The sequence below is a fragment of the Coffea arabica genome, chromosome 10e (assembly GCF_036785885.1).
Source record: "Coffea arabica cultivar ET-39 chromosome 10e, Coffea Arabica ET-39 HiFi, whole genome shotgun sequence".
NCBI classification, from domain to species: domain Eukaryota; kingdom Viridiplantae; phylum Streptophyta; class Magnoliopsida; order Gentianales; family Rubiaceae; genus Coffea; species Coffea arabica.
In genome coordinates, this window is record NC_092328.1 from 42,019,108 (window position 1) to 42,035,898 (window position 16,791).

Consider the following 16,791-nt stretch of genomic DNA (forward strand, 5'->3'; position numbering starts at 1 on the left):
AAACTATAAGTTGGTTGATCAAAATATATAATAAGGCATAATAAATATAAATGTATATAAGGCGGAAACCATTAAATTCATTAAGTATTGCTATAAATAAGGAAGTGAAAAGGAAGAGATTAATTGTTGCCAAAATTTAGAATATTAATAGAAAAATATCCAAAAATACCAACAATTATAGGTCCATGTAGTGAGCAAATATATAGTTCTTGGTTGATCAAAATATGTAATAAGGCATAATAAATAGAAATCCAAAAATTCATTAAGTATTGTTATAAATAAGGAAGTGAAAAGGAAAGGGATTAATTATTGTCAAAAAAATAGAATAGTAATAGAAAAGTACCAAAAAATACAAACAATTTATAGGTCTATGTAGCGAACAAATATATAGTTCAATGGGAAGAGGTTTAGAGTAGCTAATCAGCAAAACAATATATACGCATGTTTTGGCAAAATGGGAATTTTTAAACTTTCAAGTTTTTTGGTTGATAGTTGCACTAATACATATTAACTTGTTAAAAATTTATTCATTATTTTCTAATTTCATTGGTGGAAGCATGCACACTTTCTTATTAACAGTTGTACCAGTACATATTAACTTGTTAAAAATTCATTCATTATTTCCTAATTTCATTGGTGGAAACATACACTCCATAAAACTTAGGGTAAAATATAACAAACCCCCTGTTGTTAAGGTAACAGGCACGAAACCCCCTTATCGTTTGAAAAATCTACTTAACCCTCTTGTGCTTTGAATTTCTTTGGATTTTACCTACCAATCAGCCGGGAAGCTAGCAAGTGATGTTGACGTCACCTAAAGGTCGCTTGTGACTGAAAGAGACTTATTTATGGAATAAGATACTACTTTTCATTCTAATTTTGCCCTCCATATCACTTATAAATGAAACCCACCATAGCTGTAGTTTTGCAAATCGAAAAATTGGAAAGAGAGACACAAAACTAAGACAAAAATCGTAAGAACGTAGCTTTGGAGGGCACAAAATAGCTTTATTCAAGGAAGAAGCTAAAAATGTCAAACTCTCAAAACTTTGGCGGTGGATCGAGGAACCAAAGGTACCAATACAGGCGATGTTTTTGCCAAAATAAAGCAAAGATTAAGTTGGTGGAATCTAAAAAATAATCAGAAGATATGATGTACTTTGTATGTAAAATGGTGTTTGTTCATTTTGGGCATAGTGTAACCCAATTAGTAGAGAGGGATGCACTAATAAATAATCCTACTAAAGTCCATACATGGAAGAGGTTTCACCAACTAGATCTGCAACGCCGAAAAGATTTTTCAACTCTAGGCAAGGGATGGAAAGTAAAAAATATAACATCATTATGGGACTGCAGTTGAAGATTCACAGTGTGTAAAGTAATTATGGGGCTGATGAAAATGATGATGATGGTGTCTTTAGTTGTGTCTTTTTTGTCACTAGTTGTTATACGTATGAGATAAATGTTTTGGACAAATAGTAGTGTAGTAAATTTATAGTAGATGAAGAAGTTGGGCACAATAATAGATTTTGTTATGTCCAACTTGTTTTACATGTAATGAAGTACACATTCTAGTTTCAAGTAAGAAGAATGAATGACGCTGCGTTGTTTTATTGCAGGCAAACCAATGCTGTAATTTCGATATTGAATAATTACATGAAAAAAAAATTGAAAGACCTAAGAATTCACCGTAATAAACTAGTCAAATTAAACCATTTTCAGTAAAGATATCACCAGCAATACTACCACAAATGCCACAAAAAAGCAGCATATTGCCACATCCATACCAGAATGGTATCAGTTTACCAAAATATGGCCAAAAATTTGAGTTTATTAGTTTCAATAAATATTACAATCCAATCAAAAAAGGATCAATTTAGTTGGCATAACCAGTACATTCAACAAATAAAAAAGAGATAAGTGCAGTTCATTTTCTTGGTCTCTTGGAGCTAGAATATCACAGCCTTGACATACCTGCAGCTGGTTGCTTCCTCTTTAAGGATATGTTTTGTTGGCTTCCTTGGTTTCTACCACTTCTAGGCTGCCTTGGTTCCTGCATATAAGTGGCACTAGCTAGTAAGTAAATAGATCGCAGCACCCAAAAATAAGTAATTGAAAACTAGTACCTGTGAAAGTGTAATGGCAGTAGTACTTGAGACACTAGCCTAAGCTACAGAAGTTTCGGATGTTGCATTTGAAGCTATTGGACTAGATTTAGGTGCTTATAGTTCGCATCCAAATGACTGAATGTATAAGTAGCAACAAAACAAACTAGAAAATTGGTGTTTTCTGAAATGTTACATTACCTTTTAAAGCTTGGACTTAGGGTGAATTGTTGATTTGCAAGTTCTTGTGTCCATATTTCAAACACCTCCGGCAGTAGACTGCTAGGCCCTTCCTGCTTGCTTTCTGCCGATTTATAGGCTCTTCTAAACTTTTATTCCTCTGCTTCTTTGGCCTACCAAGCTATTTTTTCACAATTGGTGGGGTCAAATACTGCATTTTACTATCCACCCAGAACTGCTTTGAAGTAATAAGACCAATTGTGAAGTTGTAGGCCCTTAAATATGCTTCCCTATGGTAACAAGCATCAACATATTGCTCGAATTCCAACATTGTGCTCTAAAAGCAAGCAATCGCATGCATGCACGGAATGCCACTGAGTTGAAAATGACCACAGATATATGTCTTCATCTCCAAATTTGGTCCTTCGATAGCCATCAACTTCCAAATTCCCATTTCCTCTATAAACCGCAACACAATTTCTTGCTTTTATCTTCAATTTCTCTAACTTCTCATAAATGTTTAGACATAAAGTGCCACCATATTTCAGCATGCCCTCTTGTTTGGTTACCTTCCTTTGCATTAATCTCTTCCGAATCCACTTCAACATTGTTGTTATTGGCTCATCTCTAGCATTTAGAATGTAATTATTCCATGACTCACTTATGTTATTGATGTATGTGTCACTTTTACAAGCTGTACTAAAGTGAGCTCTGGACCAAAGCTTTGGACGCAACCATTTGAACCATCCCGCAACTGTTAGCTTGTCACCTTTCTCTGGTTTATCCTTTTCAAGATTTGCTAGGGCAGTTTTATACTCCGACATGCTTGCTGCTGTAGCAACTACCCAAAACATGTCTCTACAGTCTTGATTTTTGAATCTTCGTTTAAAGTCCTCGAACACATGTTTCAGGCAGAATCTGTGCTCTGATTCAGGGAATAGCTCTTCAGTTGCATAGACAAGACCCTCTTGCCTATCCGAAATGAAAGTATAAGCCATTCTTTTGTTTCCTCTTCCAATTTGGATGATTAATTCCCTCAAAAACTAGCTCCACCTATCATAGTTCTCTATCTCAACAACAGTAAAGGAAATAGGGAACATGTTTTCATTGGCATCCCTACCCAAGGCTATAAGCAGTTGACTTCCAAAGGGACTCTTAGGAAACAGCTGTCTAGTCCTCTTATAAGTCTATAGCTTTCAAGGAAACCATTCTTCGGGGCACCTAATCCATAGTATATCATCTAAAATGTAGCTCTTCCTCAAGACTCCTCTTGCCAATTTGTAGTGAAATATGACTATCAGGATTGGACTTTTTTACAGTGGCTACATAATCTCAAAGCCTGTATTGCTCCATGTCATTTCCCCTAAATGCCTCCAATGCTTTCTGCTTCGTTCTGGCTGCTTTATCTCACTAATATCTAGCATAACCAGCCTTCTTATCTTATTCACTATACTAGGAATACTACACCTAGGATCATGCCTCACCTTGGCCTGAAATTTTTTACTAAGATATCTTGAAGTGGCATGTCTATTGCTATAATCCCTACCATAGTAGTGCTCTCTCTTGAGAGTTTTGATCATAAAAATGTTTGTTCTCTGGATTTTGCTTGCTTGAATTCTCCAACTTCACCCCTTTGCACATTTAGATATGATTCAAGAGTCTTCATTTCTGATGTATTTGTGCTTATGCCCCTCCCTAATTTCCCACTTCGCAAAAGCCTCCCTAAATTTAGAGAAGCAAGTAGATTTCTATCCAACCTTTAGTTCAAAGTGTTGTTTCCTAAACTCTTCATATGCATTGAAGTAAGCGTAACCAAGGATGTTTTCATCATCAGATCCTATCCCTTTGTCAAATAGGTTTTCATCATCCTCTGCTGACTCATTCCAGTCCTCTTCCTGCTTATTAGCACAACATCTATCATCCACACCTGATGTTGATTGACTCCCCTCTTCATGACTTTGGTTGTTTGCTTGTTTTCTAGATTTCACTTGCTAATTTTGTTTTCCTGCTCTAAACCAGATTGTTTTTTGGATTTGACCTGTTGATTTTCTTATTGCTGATTTGAACTAGCTTGTTTTCTAGATTTGGCTTACTAATTTTCTTGTCGCTGCTTTGAACCAGCTCCAACTAAATTTACAAATCTTTGATTTATAGATGCCTATGTTGATTCTTGACCATTTAAGCCTGCAAATATGTCATTATCTTCAGGCCCTTCTAGTCCTTCGCTTTGCCAATGAAGAAGATCTAAATAGTCTGGTTTGACATCATTTTCTTCTCCAGCTTCATGAGCTCTTTGCTCTCCCCTAAAATTAATTGTTTCTTTTAATGAATTTCTTGTGGGAGACTTCTGGACCTCTGTGGTTGTATCAACTTTTTCCTTCACTTTAAATGACCTTCTAACTAACTTTTTTGCAGTTAATTTTACTCTTTGCGACAATAGTCTTGATTACTTCAAAAAGACCCATTCCTTTCTACTTTTTGCTTAGCAATTTTTAAAAAAATTTTCCCAACAAAAATTATTGACAAAACTTTTGACTAAGCCCAACTTGCCACTTCTTTTACCAAGTTTCAAAATATCCCCAACAATTTACTACCAAAACGCTTGCTAATCAAACAAATCAACACAAGTAAATTTAGGGTTCAAATGTAAGATTACCTCATTAATCGTTATACTCAATGCTTCGCAACCTCGATCAATCTACACAAAAACACCTTGTTTGTCTACAAGCTACACACAAAAATCCTGTACTATATCGGTGCCGTGGAAAACAACGGCAATTGCAGCGGATCTTGGCTGCATGTTTAGGGTTTCATCAACTTTCTCTCTCTAGACATGAAAATCTGCTAATTGCATCTGTACTTTTTGGTGATATTATAAATGAAGGTATTTTTGATATTTTATATTGTTACCGGCTTCCCAACCAGTTAGTAGATAAAATTCAAAGAAGTTCAAAGCATAAGAGAGTTAAGTAGGTATTTTTAAATGATGAGGGAGTTTTGTATCCAATACCCTAACCACAGAGGGGTTTACTTTATTTTACCCTAAAACTTATCAATCATTTTTTGAAAATACCCTTAAGCTTATCAATCATTTCAGTTTAGCTTTCATTTTTGGAAAATCAAAATTGAAGTGTGAAATACTTGGCTGTAAATGATTAATTGTCTATAAAGAAAAGTTGACGCAATAAAGTTTTTTATGTGTTCAAATGTTTGTCCAAAAAAATTTCAAATGAGCATTCACATATGTTAAAATAATATATCTATGCTTTCGTTTTGCACTTGCAATTATGATTTCTCTTCAAAGTTTAATACAACTATTGTGGACCATGAAATTTTAAATGCATTTACGTTTTATTATTTTTTGTGACCTCTAAATATTATATATCAATTGGTATCTTTTTTAGTTATATAATCTATCTACGATTGTAATTCTTTAATTTGCAAGGAACTATATATAATTTTCCAATTTAAAAAATTCTAATCATTTCCATCCATTCTCCAACATACCAAAAATGATGGAAAGATATATTCTACTTTCTTTTAATTAGAAAATTCAAAATCAGTCACCTTTTTTTTTTACAATTACTGTCACATGTTGCTTATGAGGACATCTTTTTATTCTTTTTCATTTATAGCGTCATTTGTAATTAATTCCTTTTCCTACATGATACTTGATCACCATCAAGGTAATATTTGTTCATAACTTATCAGAGTGTTATGGTGGAGTAACAATTTTTATATCATTTAGTTTCAATATTTGTCTTATATTGGTTTTTAAAATTTTAAAAAAATGCTATTTTAATTGTTTTATATCCATATTTAATTCATTTAATTGTTTTTTATATGAATAGTGTCTTATATGGTAAAAGTTGTAGTTTTCAAATTCATAATCTACGTTTTGTGTAGATCACTGAGGGTATAGATTCAAACCAAATTTAGTTGAATAACTATTTACCAATAGGTTCAAATGAAAATTTGAGAGGTAGTTTTTTTTTTTTCAATAACTATTCACCAATGGGTTCAAGAGTTGTTTTCACCAACCAATCATAGTTTTCTAGGCATTCACTGAGTCAGCTCGCACAAATGTGTGCCTACTTTCATATTTTCTGATACAAGTACTTCACTATTTTGTGGAACACTCCTCTCATTTATTTTAGTTTACAAATTTATCTCTTCATCCTTGTTCTCCCTTTCCTGCCCCCTCCACTACAACTATACAGTAGGATCCACTCATTCGTGAATTGATTGCATTCCATTTTGTGAGGTGGATTTTCATTTACACCACACGATCATTGTTTTCCATGCAGTTACCATGTGGATGTTTCTTAGCCATTTGCTTTTGCTTTTGCTTTTCGCATCTCTTTTCTCAATATATAAACATACTTCAAAATTTTTCATATTTTAATCTTTTATATTCGTTAGTGTAAAATTATATTACTTAAACTTGATTGAGTTAGATTGAATCAAGTTTGACTAAGTTAAAACTGGACTGAGATTAAGCTCAAATGCAAGTTCTAAAAGCTCTAGAAATGCATTAATGTAGTTTAATTTATCTCAGTCACAAAAGTTTTAGTAATGCATTATTCAATTTTGATTGACTCGTTTATACCCCTATTGAGTAGCGTACAATACTTTGTTTTGCTTAGACTCAATTTGTTTTAATTTTTTTTAACTTTATCATGTTTGAATTTATCTATCATGCTTCTGTTATATTTGCAAATTGAAATATGTTCATTCTCTATTTTTCTCCCCCCCCCCCCGGCCAAAACTCACCCCATGTAAAAGCAATTAATTCATAATCTCGATATTTTTTAATATACAACAATTTTGCATCCTATTGAATATTAATAGGAGCAGTGCAAAATATCACACTTTTTAGGAGCCGTTTGATTCAAATTCTACAATTACTATCACTGTCAATATCATAGGGAGGTAGTGTGTTTGTTAATGTGAAATGAATTTTAAAATTTATTACTTTCCTTTTTCATTATTTCTTTTTTTCCATTTGTTGAAACCAGCACAAATGGTACCATTTTGTTTTCTTATTTTTACATTTAAGGAGATTAAGATGGTTACTTTTATCTTTAAGGAGAATAAAATGGGTAACTAAGATGATTCTCTAGTGAGAGATGGTTAATCAAAAAATCCATAGAAGAGACCTATCATTCACATTGATTTAGTCCCATTGGCCCCAAGCAAACATCGTGTATGGGTATAATTGAATTTGAAACCCCTAATAGGGGTTGAAGCCCATTGTATCAACTTAATTTTCTCCCATTGTATCTTCCAGACTTCAAAAGTAAACTGATGAAGATATGCCAGTTCACATTTCATAGACGGGTCTAACCCTTTCTTTGTCATCATAGGACTACATGCCATTTCGACGTTAGTATTTCTGTGTCTTCCATCGAGAAATAATACAATTACTATGTCATTTAGCAACATTTTGCTTTGTATTTTCAAGAGACACAAAATTGCAATATATTGGACCTGAACAGCGTTTTGGACAGTTCTGAAGTCGCAATATAACAAGATTGACCTAATACAACAGGCAGACAAATCACAGCAAACCACATACGAACTATTGACAGTCTGAAATAAAATGAAAAAATTGAATGTCCGAAGCTCAGAAATTCTAATCTTCAGATACCATCTCCAGTAAGTATGAAAGAGAAGTCCTAATGCCCCTCAACAAAGGGGTGTCAAGATCAAGATACACGGGCAGAAGTTCAACAGAAGAAAGACGGAAAAAAAAGGAAAGGACAAGAAAGATGCGGAAAACAAATAGAAGTCCTAATGCCTCCCAGCAAAAGGGTGTCAGCAGAAAACTTGTCAGAGATAAGATAGAAATGCACGCAGGCAAAGTACAAGAACAAACACAAATTATAACATCCTGTCATGATGACTACATCTATCAGCGACTAGGCAATGTTTACTGCTGTTTTTCATGCTTATCCATTTTAACTCCACAATGGTTGCAAATCACAAACAAAGATCCCAACCTATCCTGTACTCCCCATATACATGATTCCCAATCTAAAAATTGCAAGTATAATGTATTGACAGCATGAACCACCAACAAAGGCAGTCATTTCACGCATCAACAGCAGAATTCCATCTTGTGAGAACACCAAAGCTTGAAACCATAACCAATCCCGTAGATAATTATTTATAGACACCAATCATATCCTACATTAAGATGTTTCTCCAAGGCGGAACATTGTGATTTCCTGCTGTTTGAAATACCGCCGATCCTCTTCATCAACAAGAACGAGGTTCAAGTAGTATTTGACACTAAATTTGTTGTTGATGTTGCGATAAGTAGGTGTCAGCTCATATGGACTCAGGAAAAGCCTAATTGGAATTGATTCACCTGTGAAAGCGTGTACAATAAAATTGACTTCATTACTAAACCTCCAAACTCTTATTACTGCACCATTTGGAATATTACTAGATGTTTACATATGATTCATCAGTGGCCTAAAACATTAGAAACATAGGCCACAATAGAAATTGTTACTAAAACTAGTCAATGCATATGCCAATAAACAAAAATTGTGGTCATATGCAGATTACCAAAAGGTTTTCTCTTTTTGAAGAAGTATTTGTAACTTAACAAATCAGATCCTGATGCAAATGTACAAGATGCTTTTGTACACTATCATGTACTACACACACACACACGTGTGTGTCTATATATATATATATATAGAGAGAGAGAGAGAGAGAGAGAGATTAACATGCCATAAATAGATGAAACAAAAAATGTAAAGTTTCAAAAACTAAAGCAAATGAATCATATGTATACCTCTCACAGGAGCACCATCCATCAGTTCAAACTTTGCAAGTGTCTCCGTCTCAACATGTGTGTTGGCCCCTGAGCCTGTAGATTCTCGGCGCCTGATCTCAAGATCCATGTTCTTTATCTTGATTCTTACAAGAAGAAAATATATCTTGCCGATAATAACATCCTTTAGGTCATACCTATATATTCAAAAAGATTCTATTTGGCATGTGAGTTATTTCAGCACATTAAGAAGAGATCAGTGGAAACAAATACAAACAAAAACCAATGAACCAATAATAATTCATAAATCGATGCAATGAAGTGAATCTCTAGGTATGGAATGCTTCAAATAGATGTCCCTTTATAAACCCAACCAGTATTAAACTATTTGATTGAAAAAGAGAGACCTTGCCAACATGAGCATTTCGTTGGTCATAAACGAAGCAAGATGAACTCAGCCAGGTGAAAAATGATTATTCAAGACTCGAGTGTGATACTCCACAACAACCAAATTGAGTGCTAGTCAGGGGTTAGCTTTAAACTTACTTGCTCTTATTGTACTCAAACTCTATGTGAAGGCAATCTTCGATCCCTACTTCCATCTGCAAAAATTCAGATAGTGCAATCAATAAAGCATCTAAATGATGCACAAGCAAAATTTGCATGAAAAATTACACTCCAATTCAAATGAAATGTTGAATGTGGACTTGCTAAACATGTCTAGTGGTTGCTTCCAATAACTGGGTCCATCTTTGCCAGAAAGATGGATGAGCAAATTCTCCTCCACCTTTCTTTATTATAAGGCAAAGGTAACTAAAAAAAGAGACATAAGAGAAAAGGGGCATTATCTTCAGGCTAGTTACCACAGGACCCTACTCTACCAGTATTCAAATGTGAAACAGGGTTTAATTCAGTGTGACGTCTTTAAACCTCCAATCCCTCTGAATCTTAATGTAGATAGTTGGCTAAGGAATAAGATGCAACTTTATTTTCATCCACTCTTCTGAAACCGACAAGAAAAATGCATCATTTACTTCTTCCCATCTGCTCCACCCTTCCTCTAAAGCAGGAAGAGGGAGGGAGGGAGGGAGAGCCTCACAGCATGAAGATCTTACAAAAATGAAAAGTTAACTGAAAACATAGAGAGCCAAAGACCATAAGCACCACAAAACTTTCCTATATTTTTGCATGCACAGTTCTGTGTTTTAGTTTCTTATATCATTTTACAGGCATCATATGCACCTAATTCTAAAGGCAATGCATTATTAGATAAAACTAACTGCACAAAAGAAATACCTTAATGCTATTGTTGATAGATGGAGGTGGACCATAGTTACGAACCTGAAATGTAAAATAAAAAAAAAATTAGACAAACAGAGTCTGCCTGCTAAAACATAGAATAGATGGCAAAAAAAGAGGTTCAATGGATTCAAAAGTAACCTAAAGACCACAACACATCCATTTCATGTACACTGAAATCACTTCATTATCAGATTTTTATTTCTCAATTTCTGATAAACTTGCATATCAAGAAATTATCAAACTTGATTGCTGATGAAATTGAAGTTCGTCATACAAAAGCTAAATGCTACCCAGTGCAACACACCAAATATTAGACGGTCCATATAATACAGGAATTGATTCAATTTATTCTCAGAAGGGTTGAAACTATATAAACCACAAACAAAAAGGTTTGCTTATTATCAAAACCCATATGAATAGGACATTTAGTTTCTCAAGCAAAACATGCAATATTAAGGGCATAACTACATTAAGAAATGTCTTAAATTCATGATAAAACTTTCTTCCCAGAAATCTTATAGATCTGCTTCCACATTATATTATTCTGACATTCCGGATAGCTTCCCTTAGAATATCACCAGACACTTACAAAAATTTGCATTCAAACATTCTCCTATGAATGATAAAAGAAATATTACCACAAAATCTTGATACTCTACAATGCTACCAGCATAGCCCCGACTTATTGTTACTTTAAGAATATACCTGCAAAATGTAAAAGATAAAAAGGTTGAAAGCTCAATTTATGAGAACTTTCAACCGTCTCTCAGAGAGAGAGAGAGAGAGAGAGATTGTATTCTGCATATGAGAATCAACAGTCCAATATATATGACCATATTCACTCCCATTTCAGCAATCATTCTCCAAGCAAACACTGAATGAGACATCCAAACAGAAAGGCCCCAGACGGTTGAGACTTGGGAAAAAACATTTCAGCTTGTGAATAATAAGAAAGGCAACATGTAGCTTAAGCTATGAAACAAAATCCAACTATTTGTGAAATGATATCCTGACTTGGGATTTTAACTGAAAAGACTAGCATCATCCAATCTGACAATACTGAAAACAATCAGGTTCCCCTTGCTTTAGCAATTTTGATTATCCAAAGGTGCGTAAAAATAGTTGGTCCAATTTAACTCAAAAACTAGCACCGTCCATGCTGAAAATACTCAAAGAAATCATTTTCCTCTTGCTTTAGCAATATTAATAATCCAACAGCGCATAACAGTTGTTGGATTTCTACATGTTCCTCTCCTCTCTGACCTTGAATGTCTTGCTTCTATCAATGAATTGGGTATAAAAAGGTTGAATCATGGCCATAAGAACACCATATTGTTACTAAAAATAGAGGCAATTAGTTTAAATTTCTTGTAATTGGATTCTTTCCCTGGGCTTACTTAATTTCACCAATACTCACCATGATCCAATTATGTCAGAGAAATTTACTTTATTTCCAGAATTCAATGCTTCAAGCATCACAAATGTAGTCATGACCTGTTAGAATGTATTTGAGGTCCATATACAAATGCAAATCTACATGCACATAAGCACAACAGATTGGAACTCGCTGTCACCTACAGCTAGAAAACTTTGACTACTAAGATGAACGGAACTAATGTTAAGTATCCAAGACACTTCAGACAAGAATAAAGATTTCAGTGAAGTCCAGAAAATTGATAAATTTGTGCACTTGCTGTTTTCTTAGTTACTCAGCTTAATGCATTTTAAGCTATCTTAATCTCCTACTATGAACACACTGTTTTTATGACTTTAGGGCTTTGTAGGAGTCAAAAGTTAAAGTGTTAAAAGCCGAATTTGATGGTTTCCTCTTAAAGATGTCAAATTCAACTTGACTTATTATGCTTTAAGTTTTTATCCTTTACGTTTCTTAGTTGTAATGTTTGCCAAATTAAAAAGATTCCTTAATCCTGATGAGGTCTTGGCCTACAAGACTCACTCTTTCTGTACATATTTCATTTATAATAGCTCAGAAGCATAGAGACAGAATGAATTTATATGTCTCTTTAAGTGGTTAATCTATGGGAAATTTAGGCCGAATTCCTAGAATTTCTATTTCCTCTACATATGCCAAATCCTCAAATTTCTCATCTATATATGTAAAGCTTCAACGCCAAAGTTCTGAAGTCAATAAATATTCACTATTATTTCCCAGTGCTGCTTTTATAGTGGGAGAATTATGTGACAATATTGTTCTGAACCAGATCTCTTGAAACAAAATTTTGACAATTAGTTATATTTCCAGATGACAGAGGGGCTAAAAGTTTCAAAAGCAAGAGCCAAAAATAGAAGAATATATTCTTTTCAACAATCTATCCCCCACTGTTTTGTCTAGTTCAAATACTTGACTTGATATGCTCACTTGCTATGCTTACTTTAATTTTATATTTTCTACTTTTATCTAGGCAAAGATGCTAAAAACAAATTTGGGAGAAAAAAAAAGGAAAAGCTAAAGTAGAAAGTTCAGAACAGCAGAAGATACTTCGAGAAGACAACAATTGTCCTTAGTCCGATAACTTCTAACTTAAATCAATAAATAGACTACTATGGCACTTAAAAGCTAAAAATAACTGGCTTATAGCAAAGTACATGAGCTACATGCAAGTATTAAACAAAGTCATCAGTACTTTCCTATAATGCAAACAAGTCAAGTTATATCCAGAACAGATTTCAGCAGACAAGAGTTATGAGTAAGATTCAATATCCTTAGACCTAGATAACAATCAATAATTATTCTCCATATGCACTTAATCTACCCCTACAAAACTGAGGGCAACAATGAGTGGCTCACCGCAGTCGCACATTCACACCATTATACGTCTCATAAGGCATTTCAACAGTGGAAAACTCAAAGGGATATGTCTTCCTTTCATATATTTCACCAGGAACATCCAGCTCACGAACTACAAAGGACAAATAAACAACTCAAACATAAAAGAACAAGGCAACAACTTTTTACAGCTGCATAATAAGATAACAGAAGTTATCAACACACTACGAATATCATGAGTGACAATACTTGAAAAGGATGGTCAAAAGTAACATGTACAATTTGCTAAATATTCAAAGCTAGTTAACGGCACAGCCCTGAGTAATAATACTAACCAAGAGACGTGAAGTCATAAAAGTTGTTTCTGTCAAAGTACATTTCTGCAAGCAGGATTGCATATACAAAAATATTAGCTCAAAACTCATAAACAGTGGTAAAATAGCAAATTAAGGAAACAATTATTTTAGACAGCAGACATAAAATTCAATAGAGAAGCAGCAAAGTATCATAGTATACTTGATGCTCAATTTTAAGGCTATACGCTGAGAAAAAATGCTAAATACACCTAAGGTGAATAAGGAAATTGTCTTAGTCATCAATACGCATCACTATCAGATGCCACGATCGTTTTAGTTCAGAAACATTAAGAAAAGCCACGTCATAACTTTAAAACTCATTTCTCTTTTCCATAATCTCCTCCAGGGTAATCAGTTGTCAAGGTTGTGAATCAATAAAAGACCAGAAAGAAAATGCACGATGAATGCAAGTCTTCTCTCAATGATCAAAAAGTTAAATCAGGAAAAAATGTATGATGAATGTATACGACTAAAATGACCTTTTTATCACAATATTTTGCTTGAGCAGCTATTAATTAAATCAATAATTCAGCTTTATCCTGTTTTTTTTTTATTCTTCAGTAATAGAAACCTTGACTATTTCAATAAGAAAGTACCATGATCTCTCATATACCTACAAGTAATATTAACAAGGTTAGGTATGTTACACTAAGTAAACAAATAAGTCTCTAAAATAGATAGGAAATAGTAACTCCTGAGCAGAGACTATAGTAATTGTATAATTCTTATTCAACAAAACTTCAAATAAATTAATGCATAAGCAAATTCACTTCAACGCTCACCTATCTGACCAAGAAGCTCAACTTTGATTCCATTGTGTTCAACTTTCTTTCCTGAAACAGGTTCAATTGATATCTGAAAATGTTACAAAAATTAATTTTCAAATTAGAATTCTCCAGATTTATAACAAATCAGTTATGTGAAACAGTGTAGAGTTGAATCCGATGCATGATACCTTCCCACTGATGTTTTCTTGACTCTGGAAAAGAGGAACCATTGCTGTCTGGCCATTTTCTTTCTTTAGCGGAACCTGATATAAAATACATGACAAGGAATATCAACAGAGCACAGCCACAATTTCTATGTTAATACTTAGTCATAAAGCAGTATATGAAGCAGCAACAACCATTACTTTTCCTCTCCTAAAACAAGCAAGAGGAGGGCACAAATACATGCATGTGTTCAGCCCAAACATAGAGCAAAAGCTTATTTAAAAAGCTAAGCATAAAAACTCTCAAGACAGCTAGTTATTCAGCCCAAACATAGCAAAAGCTTAAAATTCGTTGGGCACACCAGACACAAATTGGACATACATCCAAAGATCCTATAGTAACATCAACAATTAGAAAGTTAAACATCAAGACATGCTTAACTTGTCCACCTTCTTACTGAAAACATGTTAAACATTATGAGATACAAAAGATTACAAATAAAATCAATTACAAGAAACAGCCAAAAAAAATTTGTAGGATAAAGTATAACTAAATGAAAGTAAGGAAAATTACTCACCAATTGTGTCAAATAAGATCACACAGGCGAATAACCACCCTCATAACTCAAGTACTATCCTAACATATTTTCAATAATAACCATATCATATCCTATTTGATAGTTCAATGAGTTGCCAGTCCACGTTCTTGACATGTTCTACAGCATCTCTCTCCTTTGTTTCATGCGGAACATCCAATGCATTCAGCAAACAGAATTTAAGCCCACAAATAATAATGTGCTAGATGTTAGGGGCAGAATTATAAACCAAAATTTTTTTCCTCAAGAAAAAAAAAATGAATTTTAGCTGTTGAGAGATCATAATTGATTCATGTAGTCTTTTTTTAGTTTATACCCTGTTGACTTTCAAATGTCCTTGTCAACTCTTCCTGCTTTTTCTAGTTGCTAAAGCAGCTCCAAGGAGATTTTTTTCGCAGACAAAATCAACATACTACTATACAGATGTTTCACTTGGGCTGTTCTTTTATCTGCTTTAGTAAACCTTGATTTCAGCTTCAACTATAAAAAAACATATCAGTAATAGCAAAGCACACAACAATTACAGAACTATTTTGATTGATTAAATCAAATATTCCTTCTCTATAAGTTTAATCAGTAACAAACATTCTCGTGATTAGTTTAGTGAACAAGAATGCTAATAGTACCTGCTTTCGAGATTTCCCATCTGAAAATGTTATTGAAATGTGACATGCTGGTTTAAAAGCCCCAAGTATATAATTCTGAAATTCAAACCCAAAAATAAAAGATTATACACGAATCATATGCAACAGCAAGAGAAGAAAGGAAAAGATAAGCACTAATACTCTAAGAGGAAAAATATTACCATGCTGCCCAAATTTTAAAAGCCCCTAAGCAGAAACTGTATAATCTTCAAAACCCTGCATCATGATTAGAAAATGTTATATAACGAACTAAATGCAAAGATGGTTAAGATCCGAACTGGTTAACGATTTCAGACAGGATAAAATGAGAGTGAAGTGGTGCTGGGTAATACCTGCTCTCGTCTCGCCTTGGAAGTTACGATCGAACTATGGAGGAGAGAATAATGACGAGTGCAGAGAGGAAACGAATAAGAGACAAGAGGAGGGATTTGAGAAATGGACAACTATTAGTATAGATCGGGAATAATGGAGAAGAATAGTTTTGTAGCTGGGTGTTGACCCAGCTGGATTGGGAAGAAGGAGGGGGGCAGCGGAGGAGGAGCTGCGGGAAGAGGGTGGGCCGGAGGAGGAGCTGGCGGAGCGAGGGTTCTGATTTGAAATTGGGTTGGGCAAAGGCATCAATCAAGTGATCTTGAAGGCCAACACATCGCGTCGTCCTTATCAATTTTTTTTTATTTTGTTTTGAATGGATTTTTGCTGACATTTTGACGTTTGGTTCGCTCATCGGAATCGGATATCCTGGGTTTGGAATGAGGTCATTCATTCCAATACATTTGTTTGATTTAAGTACCTAGGATGTGTATCATTATTATAATTGATGTTTGGTTCGTCGACTCTTTCGGAATGGAATATAATAATATATTATAAATTCCATCGTAAATAATAGTTATTGGCTCTTTGTAAATGTGATATAAGAAATTTCCACTAATTAAATATATTAGTATAAATATATTAGTAAATATATTAGTATAAATGTATTAGTAAATATATTAGTATAAATGTATTAGTAAATTTAGATAATAATATTATCATTATAAGTTTGTAACTAATTAAATTAAATATTATATATATAATTAAATATAAATATATAATTATACTAATA

The 16,791-nt window shown here is 33.8% G+C and overlaps 1 protein-coding gene across 1 annotated transcript; it reads right to left on the minus strand.

The window, feature by feature from the left end:
• Positions 1-8,102: 8,102 nt before the first annotated feature.
• Positions 8,103-16,322, minus strand: LOC113712576 (vacuolar protein sorting-associated protein 26B-like). The gene is made up of 12 exons (XM_027236059.2): positions 16,022-16,322; positions 15,851-15,905; positions 15,672-15,746; positions 14,474-14,548; positions 14,301-14,373; positions 13,498-13,542; positions 13,184-13,295; positions 11,013-11,079; positions 10,369-10,413; positions 9,619-9,674; positions 9,094-9,269; positions 8,103-8,658 (listed from the first exon to the last, which is right to left on the minus strand). Exons 2-12 carry the CDS (start codon positions 15,851-15,853, stop codon positions 8,480-8,482), a joined length of 906 nt encoding a protein of 301 aa, XP_027091860.1. The 5' UTR covers positions 15,854-15,905; positions 16,022-16,322; the 3' UTR covers positions 8,103-8,479.
• Positions 16,323-16,791: the final 469 nt, after the last annotated feature.